Genomic DNA, 9,853 nt, shown 5'->3' on the forward strand with positions numbered 1-9,853 from the left:
CTTTGTGTACTCAGGAATAAAGCCAGTGCAACAGCTTTGAAGACTGCAAAGCACAACTCTGCTCTAAGTATGCCAACTCAGGAGTAAGTCCCAGTGCAAAAACTGTCAGCCATGCGATTATCCCTATGTTTAATGTAGCCCACAGTTCTCAATTAGGGGAGAAATATATCCTGGACAAATTCACAAGGCCAGTGTCTACAAATACAAGGTAGCTTTACCTTTGGAGAATCAACAGATCCATCTTTCTTTTTTTGCAGTGTAGACTCCCTAATAAAAACAAGCCCAAGAATAGTTACTTAGCATATTTCAGTTTATTAACTTACCAACAATTTCAGTGGAACTTACTTCTGAGTAACAACATTTAAGTTTTGCAGCCTGAGATGTTTTATCCCCTTCTTGGACTGAAACCAACACTGAAAGCTATCATACCTGATTTGGGGTGGTGGTTGTAGCTGCTCCAAATACAACAAGCCATTTGAATTGATGCTCAGTACAACTTCTTTGTTTGAAATAAGCTGTATTTCAAAAGGATCTACTGTGATGCGAAGCTGCTGGTCTTCAGAGGCACAAACCAACACAAGCTCATCTGCATTCTTCTCTGATATTGTTAGCCTAGGAAACAGGAAAAAGAAGCAGTAGATAAAATATCTGAAAGCTTGTTGCACACTATAACCAAGAAGAAACCAAGCAAGTGAGGAGATATATATATATAAATCACTACATCCTAGTTATGTGGGGCAAGGAGCACCTTCTGAGATGGCCCATAGTCCTAGCTGAGGAAGGGTATCTCACCCAGAAAAGTTATCTTTTCTTAATCCACAGGTGGCTGATGAAACTCCTTTCACACTTGGATACATCTTGGGGCATATAAATATATGTAGCTAAGCATATGACCATCTTAACGTAATTCATATTATGCAATCAGAGTAACTCATATTATAAAAATGCATCATAAATACACAACTGTTCAGATTCCACATTATTTGATAATAACTTTACTAAGTGTTTAGTTTTTCAAAGAATCTCAATATTCTGGGCATGCATTGAGGGAAGAGAAGGAAAGACGGGTATTGAGTACGGAGAGACCTGATATTGTGAAATGATATTATAGACATGATGAAAGGAGGAGTGTTCCTTACTATCAGAAGCAATAACCAGTGCTTCTCTGGCATAGATCATATTTTCTGGGTACAGGTGTGCAAATTTACAATTTTAACTGTATACCTCCCTGGGGAAATTCTGAGAGTTATAATCCCTGCCCTCTGTAAATCTGCACGTCTCTAATTCTGAGACCTTTTTCTGTCCATAACGTGAGATAAAATTGAACTTAAAAATCAAACAGTCAGTCTTATCCTGGAAACGCATGATAGAAAAATCTCAGAAATATCTACTCCAAATGGATACGAACACTTTTGTCAAAGCTTAATCCTTTATGGATTTGGCTATTCCTTTCCTGTATACCATTTATTTATTTATTTATTTATTTATTTATTTATTTATTTATTTATTTATTTATTTATACATACATACATACATACATACATACATACATACATACATACATACATACATACCCTGCCCCCCCTAGACAGTGTCTACCTTAAATAACAATAAAAACTGCACAATCAAAATAAACAACATTCATAATTAAAAAAACACCTTTGAACATTAATATAGCATGATCAAGATGGGGAATAAAAGAACAGAAAAGATAGAATTCAAGAATTGACATGAGGGAAAGCCTGCCTGAAAAGCCAAGTTTCTACAGTTAACAGGTAAATAAAGGCAAACACATTATGATAAAAACAGACTTGTGTGCTACTTTGTGGAGATTGTTTCCTTAAAAGAGCCAAGTAGAAAATAAAACTGTGAGAAGAAGGCCCAACACTGATGACTATGTGTTTCTGTATTTCAAATAGCCAATGAATTCCTTACAGAGAAAACAAAATTAGGAAAAAGTAAAAAGGTTAATGGTGAAAGGTATATATGCTGGGGTAAAGAAATTCAGATCACAGAGACCTGCTGACTCAAAACGTGGGCACACCGATATACCCATTTGTACCTTCACTCCTACTCCTAGTCAATGCGCAAGATAAACTCCACCCTTTGATCCCCTTATGAGAAAAAGATCCCTGTGCTTTCTGAGGAGACATAGTTCCTCCAAACACAGATCAACTGGATTGGACAAGTAAAAACTATATACAAACATGGTACAAATTGTGTTTGTTTTTTTCTTCATGTGCAACAGCCCCTTAAGTATGCAGCTGTCTTTTTACACCAACCGTGGGAGGGGTATTCATTGCTAATGGAAGTCAGCAATTGTTCAAGCAATTATGGAGCTCTCTGCCTGTAGATCAGTTGTGCCCTACAGTTGCTAAAAGGATATGGCAAGTCTCCAACAGTCGTTTGGGATGAAGAGGTACACAAGATGCCAAAAGCTGCTAATTTTTCTACATTACAGCAATCAGAGTAGATCCAGTGAACCAAGGCACACTTGGTAACAGAGATGCTCCAGCCCAGTGAGTCTGTTCATGATTGGACTAACTCAATTAAGTCATTTGTTTCCTTCTGACCTTTGTCTAGTTTCACCTCCATCCAAGTATGCAGCGTATATACCTGATATGTTGCCGTCTGATAAAGTGGGCTATAATCCACAAAAGGCTCATGCTATGACAAAGTTGTTAGTCTTTGAACATACCACAGGATTCTTTGGCAAAACTATGTTCTCACATCCTGGTTTACACAGAAAAGAAATGATGTAATCGCAATTCCTCTATGCTGCTTATTTATTTGTTTGCATAACATTTGTCCCTCTCAGATCTCCCTAACCTTGAATAACCCTGAGAAACCAGATGCATAAACACCCAAGCTGTTTCTTCCCATAGCTTACCTGAGACTAGCAGGTTCTTTTATGAGAACATCGGGGACTTGGTATCTTGGTTTGAGTGGTGTTATTTCATTTATTTTAAGCCTGAAAATATTGCCCTCTATCTCATAAATTTCTACTAGAAGAGGAGCCTGGTAATGAATAAAAACAAACAAACAAACAAACAGGTAACAATTAAAATATGTACTTAGCACACAGATTATGCTGGATTTGAGTCAGACTTTCCACCAAAAGAAGTGACTAAGATGTAGCAGCAGCTCCCCATTGGGAAATATGGGGAGAGTAGTTTTGCCAAATCTCCTTTCCTTGAAGCCCCTAGCACCCCCCCCCCAAACTGTTCCTGAAAACTCTTCAGCTTTCAGAATGGCTTCTCAAGAAGCCAAAGGGCTGCAGAGAGAAGGAAGAGCTGGTGAAAATTTCCTCTTCATCCTGCCATTTAACCAAGAGCTGGAATCTTCCTCATGCGAAGTCTGAATAAAACCCATTACATTTTTATTCTATTTTCTCTTCATATCACGAGGCACGGTTTTATTCTGGCACAATTCATATTAATACATCACTACAAATAAGAGCAATTATTAATTTCATATGTGCATCTGTATGCATGATAGGAAAATCAGTCACAAGCACCCCCCTCAAAACACAGAAAATACTGTAGATCTTGTTGTACATGAGAAACATGTACTGAATCCTGTCAGTGTAACTTGTGCTGTGTAAGGCTGATGATGTAATCTGCAGCAGTTTTTCTGAACCAAAAATTTCCAACTTCTGTCCAAAACTCTTGCAGTCTCATGTAATCCCACTCATCTTCAGGAAGCTGTGGGGGCTGTGAAATGGGAGTTGGACATCTTTAACTACCAAAACCATCACTGCACTGAACTTACATAGTTGTATATTTTAGCTACTCATGGTTACTGCTCTTACTAGTGTAGAAACAATGCATCATGCCAAGCTGGAAAAGGGTAGGAGAGAATTAATGTGTCAGAGATTAAGCGACAGAGAGAACTAAGATGACATTCAGTGTGGTATAGCACACTGGTTCTTAACCTTTGTTACTCAGATATTTTTGGACTGCAACTCCCAGAAGCCTTCACCATCAGCTCTGCTGGCTGGAGTTTCTGGGAGTTGCAGATCAAAAACACCTGAGTAACAAAGGTTAAGAACCACTGGTATAGCGGATACAGTGCCTGATTAGGATTTGGAAAACTAGGTTCAAATCTCAGCTCAGCCATGAAAACTCATGTAGGGGGGGGTACCAATTATAAACCACGCATTGAAAATCTCACATAACTTAAAAATCCTTTTAGGGTTGCCATAATTTGGAAGTGACTTGACAGCACATAATAACAAGAAGGAACACATGGACATTGTGTGACTCTCCAAGCCAATGTGTTATACCTCTATATCCTCCAACAGTATGTTTTTAAAACACAGCTATGAGATCTTCCATTTTAAATCAGCAATACAAGTTCCAGCTGCTTTTCAAGCTCATCTTGCAGCAATTCTATAGTTATTCCAACTTATTTGGAATAAATATAGTAAACATCATTGTTTACTACATATATATATAGTATATTTCCAACACCAGTTAAACCAGAAGAAAGCAGGGGAGTACCTGGACTGAGAGAAGATTTTCTTTATAGGTTAAGGCCATAAAAGTAAAGAAATACAATTTAAATTTGATGTTGAATTTGATGTTGTTTATGTATGTGGATTGTTGTGTTTAATTTGATTTTGTGTTGATTTATCACACTATAATCCACCTAGGGTGGCCTTGATAGCCTGATGGGCAGTATAAAAGCTGAATACATGAATAAATAAATAAATAAATAAATAAATAAATAAATAAATAAATAAATAAATAAATAAATAAATTTAAAAGGAAGGCTGTTGACAATGTTTCACCATTAAACTAATAGAAACAAGTTGGAACAAACAAAATAACCACCAATAAAGTGGGGAAGCAGTTCCTCAATGTATTAAAAGAGTGGATCTTGTCATTCCTGTCCCTCAGGGCTATTTTCTGTGCAGTTCCCCCCCCCCCTTATATTGTATGGCCCCTAGTTTGCCTTCAAAATTAGAGATAAGCCTTCAGATTTATTGAGATCAACTACCCCTTCTGCAGGATGATCCCATACTGTATTTAAAAGGTTGCCTTTCTACCAGGCCCTGTTTATTCTTATTTGTAAAATAAGAATGCCTATCTGGTTCTGGGCATTTTTTGGGGAGGGGGGGAGAAAGCCATCTTGTTTTACTAGATACACCAACATTTTAGCACTGCTACCATGATTTAATAAGTACTAAGAGAAAGTAACAACTAAGGCCTCAGATGGCAACAATTTTATATTGTGGTATTTGGGCTTTTAATTACTCTTCAATAGTTATATTAGTTATTTGCCAAAACATGCTTCTCTGCAATGATAGGGATTCTTTGGCTGTCCTTTACTGGTTGTCTGCCTTTGCTCCATGCCTCTTAGCAGACTTTAGGGACATCCTGGCAACAGGGCAGCCTGAGGGCACCATGAGCAGGAGGCAGGTGCCCAGGGGGAATGAAGGATGCAGATACTGATGAGCCACACCTGTGGGCTGGGGTGGAAGCTGGGTAAGGTTGGCAGGACCAGGGCTTAGAGGAGGAGGAGGAGGACGAGGGACACTCGGGCTACTCGGGCTCAGACATGTCACTCTCTATGGACTCCGAGGGCAGGACTGGGTGGAGGCAGCAGAGGAATGGGTGCTTGTCTTCTCAACTCTCATAGAGAATGGGTTGCTGGAGGTCCAGAGCCCCTGGACTGGGGAATGGGTCCCATTCTTGCCTGCTAAAGGGTGAGGGCATGGGGGAGGAGCATTTCTATTCAGCGCATGAGCTCTGATGAGCCCCAGAAGATCAAGATGACCTGCTGGGCTCCCCAGCTCCTTTCCTGGGCTAGAAAAGACTCTGGGAGAGAAAATGCCAGAAGCAGTGTCTTTGGCAGAGCACCAGAGGTAGGATGAATTCAGGGGTACGAGAGCAGGCAAGGGTCCAGCATTACCAACCCTCCTTGAAAAGCATCAGCTGGCTGGCATCAGCCTGGGAAACTATACCCTAGGTGTGGACTGTTCTTGACTGCACCAGCATAGTGACAGGAACACGTGCCCTGGTGAGAACTGGAAGCGGCAGGGCTAGTGGAGTTAATAACGCCCCCACCCCCATGCAGAGTATTGGGCTGGGGAGAACCAGGCACCCAACCCTATTTGTACTGTCCTCTCCAGCCTAATAATGGTTAGTTCAAGGAGCAGCAAAAGTCTAGACTTCATGGAGCCCGTAGTAATGGAAGACCCTCCCTGCCACTCCCACCCTGGGTGGCGGTGGCGGCAATCACATTCTAGTTGAGTGGTGTAAACTTTGGAAGAATAACATACAAACTTAATAGTTTGTATACTATTCTTAATACTTTTCTTAAACGATCCCAGCGTATGATTAACTAGTTGTGAAAGGAAAATCTACAATGGTGATGATAATATAGTGCTTCTGACTTCTTTCAGAAGGCTACTGCTCCCAGTTAAGCAAAGTTCTCAAAGCTGAATAAAGATTATTCAAGATATATCTACAGTAATATATGAAAATATTACTTAAAAGGTAATCTATTAAAAAGGTAAATTAAAAAAACTTGAATAATACAACCACAATACAGATTATCTCCAACAATTCTGGGGTTATAATAGTATAATTTACTCTGATGTGTTTATGATCTTTGTATGCTTAATAATTTTAAACAGTGTTTATGGTAGGATGTTTGGTTTTTTTATTTTAACAATCTTATAATTACATTTGGTTTTTTTATTTTAAGCATGCCATACATATAACAGCAACAGTAATATGAATATAGACACAACGGCTAAAAAGATGTGAAACTGAAACAGGGAAACAATATTTGAGAAATGAATATAGACACAATGGCTAAAAAGATGTGAAACTGAAACAGGGAAACAATATTCGAGAAATGAATATAGACACAACGGCTAAAAAGATGTGAAACTGAAACCGGGAAGTTTCTTCTTTTAGAAAGAAGAAAGTTTCTTCTTAATACAACAATGTCTATACTTTACAGGTTAAATAATCTCCTGCCACTCTCATTTTAGACTCTATAATTTTTTGTATGGTAGGTTGCATATAACTTTTCTTGATCAATTACATTCCAAATATATTCCCACCTTGCAGTCTCCAGAAGTAATCTGGAATTTGACAGTGTTTGTTAATTCCACTGTGTCCAGTATGACTCTGTATAAGGGCTTCCCAGGACACAAAGATTTCTGACGCCTGATGAAAGAGAGAAAAAGAGAACTCACACAATCCAATCACCTCTGTAGTTATCTCCAACAAGATAAAAGGCCTCTGCTCAAAATTGCAACTTAAATTCCATTGGCTTCAGAGGGACTGAAACCGGATTGCAATCAGTGAGTAAATCCAGTTGTTAGTCTACAAGAAGACTAATCAAATCAGAGACTTGCACAAGTCTCCACCTAGAGTGGTCACAAGACCAGTTAGATGGGATATAAATCAAATAAATAAATAAATAAATAAGTGCTGACCTACCCAAATTCCACTGATTCAATATGTCTACTCTAGCGAATCAGTTTCCCATTTAGTAGTAGCAAGACTCAAACTAGACATCAAATAATTGTGTAACTGCAACTAGAGTAATCTGCACATTTATTTTGTGTCGTTTTGTTAAGATGTATACAGCCTCTCTTCCCGCATTATGGATGAACTGTATCAACACAATGATTTTGAGGCACATAATAATCATGCATATCCCTTACCTATAGAAAGCAATTTGTTTGCATGTCTTAAACTCACTTCTGTCCACAGCCTCATCTTCAACACTGAATAAAAGAAAATACAATTTAAAATTCCAAGGGGAAACAAGCATGTTAACTATAACTAACAAATTCCCTTAATCCTTTGTAAAAAAATGTTGTGTACAATTAGCTTGAAGTGACTGTCCCATAACTACAGTATGTGTAAAAACTCCATAAAAACCTGGATACCCCTCAGGGGTGGCATATAATAGCAAAGAAGTGGCAGCCATTGGGCAGAAGCCTATAGGGTTAGCCTGGAATCCCAGGGAACTGGATTTGCAACAGGTCCAAGGTTCCACTCCTTATAAACCCTTTCTGCAGAGAATACTGTATAGTGTTTTACATGAAGAATTTTCCTGCAGGAAAAATAGTAGTTTATAAGAATAAATAGATGGTCAATTAACATGCTTGACCACAGTGTTCTAAGTGTAGTGCTATGGTGTTTTGAATATTTTTCCAGAACAGATCATATTGAGGGTCATACTGGTGGATTAAAATAAAGAGATTTAAATTATACAAAATAAGGCATGCTTCCTCTCACACACAGAGCTTCCTTTCCTTCTTCTGCATTTTCACCAATGCATCTCTCCATTACTGTTATTTTCCAGTAGTTTGGGGTTTTTTTGGCAGAGAATCTTAGCAGAAACCAAGAAGATGGGTCTGCTAGTACTCTTTCCTTCTTGCAATGATGAATAAAAACGTCATTAACACTGACTTCAGTGTGACATGATCTACTTTTTAAAAAATAATTCTCATGGTCCACTTGTTCTGTGTTTTCAATTTAAAAAGCAAGAGTGTATCAGCAGGATTTGTAAGCAAGTAAAACAGAATTAATGTTATTTTTTGTTAGTGAAACTGTGAAGTGCACTCTTCCTTAACAATTTCCAAAGGCTTACTGGATTAGACTAAAGTTCACTTTGCCCAACTTTTCTTTCTTTCTTTCTCTTTCTGGTATAACTGCTTCACTCCACTGGAAATTGGCCAATGGAGAACTAAATGGTAGACTGTGGTTTTTACCTGCTCCCCACTCCGTAGCAGCACTACAGTTTTCTCCACGGTATGTATATTCCAGTACTGTATCTATTATCCCAATCCACTGCTAAAGATAGCAAGATTTGGGTGAAATTAATTGTAAAATTCTCTTTTGCAAACCGTCCTCGCCTTGTATTTCTCACGTCTAGCGTAAAGGCTTTATGCACAATACTTCAAGGTAATCACTGTAAATTTGGGGATCACACCGATCATTACCAAATACTGAATTAGCAGCTCTGTAATTGCCTACCATTACTCGTCTTAATGAATCAGAAAACACGCGTCTTTACCTGATTTTTTCCTGGCTGTCTGATTCCATGGACTCCTCTGACGGAGCTACTGTATTTTTGAACGATCACACCGATCACTACCCTCACCACCCTCGCTGCACGTTCGTGAGAAGGGAACACAGGCTAATACCCTTTCTCAGCCAATAGGAAGTCTTGCTTTCACTTGCTCTCACAGCATGCTGGGAAACTGAGTTTTTATTTGTGATTGCTGGGTGCACCAGTTATCGTGACAGTATCGCTAACTACCACTACTTTGTTATTGAATCAGTGTAATCACAGAATTTCATTAGAGATTGTAACTTGGTGATTAAACGGCACCGAAAACAAACTGATTCACTAAAATTCTGTGAGAGATCATCCTACCCAATGACAAGCTTTACATGGATGGATTGCTTTTTAATCTAAACTAGTTCCAAATCCTATGTTAGTTTACTTAAGGAAATTCCTTAACCTCTCTAAAGCTCTCTACATATCAAGTATGAAAAACCGATAATCCAAGTGATTACTAAACAGGAAGTGAAAAGGTAAGATAATTTAATTTATTTTTTATTTATTTTACTTAAAACATTCATAGCCATCCTATATGCTGCACACTACCAAACAGATTATGATTTAGGGTGACCCATCCCAGGGTTTCCTAGGTATACCCAGTAGTATTCTTCTGGGGGCAGCCTGAGATGGTGCACCTTGCCCAAGGCTCCACAGGTTGGCTCTTCTCCCAGGAAGGATAGTAGGGAACTCCCAAAGCTTGGCTTTGCAGTCAGATTTCTAACTCACAATCTACAGAATATTTTCTCAAACCTAA

General features: G+C 38.6%; 1 protein-coding gene across 1 annotated transcript in view; it reads right to left on the minus strand.

Annotated features, from left to right (window-relative positions):
• GANC (glucosidase alpha, neutral C) overlaps positions 1 to 9,181 on the minus strand; it is a 31,042-nt gene extending 21,861 nt beyond the window's left edge. The window contains exons 1-6 of the mRNA XM_072986219.2: positions 9,049 to 9,181; positions 7,688 to 7,750; positions 7,079 to 7,184; positions 2,891 to 3,018; positions 430 to 612; positions 219 to 267 (exon numbers count right to left, since the gene is read on the minus strand). Coding sequence (XP_072842320.2) covers positions 219 to 267; positions 430 to 612; positions 2,891 to 3,018; positions 7,079 to 7,184; positions 7,688 to 7,750; positions 9,049 to 9,077 — 558 coding nt within the window. The 5' untranslated portion in view covers positions 9,078 to 9,181. The remainder of the gene's footprint in view (positions 1 to 218; positions 268 to 429; positions 613 to 2,890; positions 3,019 to 7,078; positions 7,185 to 7,687; positions 7,751 to 9,048) is intronic.
• Between the last annotated feature and the right edge of the window lie 672 nt (positions 9,182 to 9,853).

This window comes from Pogona vitticeps, chromosome 1 (assembly GCF_051106095.1).
Source record: "Pogona vitticeps strain Pit_001003342236 chromosome 1, PviZW2.1, whole genome shotgun sequence".
Lineage (NCBI taxonomy): Eukaryota > Metazoa > Chordata > Lepidosauria > Squamata > Agamidae > Pogona > Pogona vitticeps.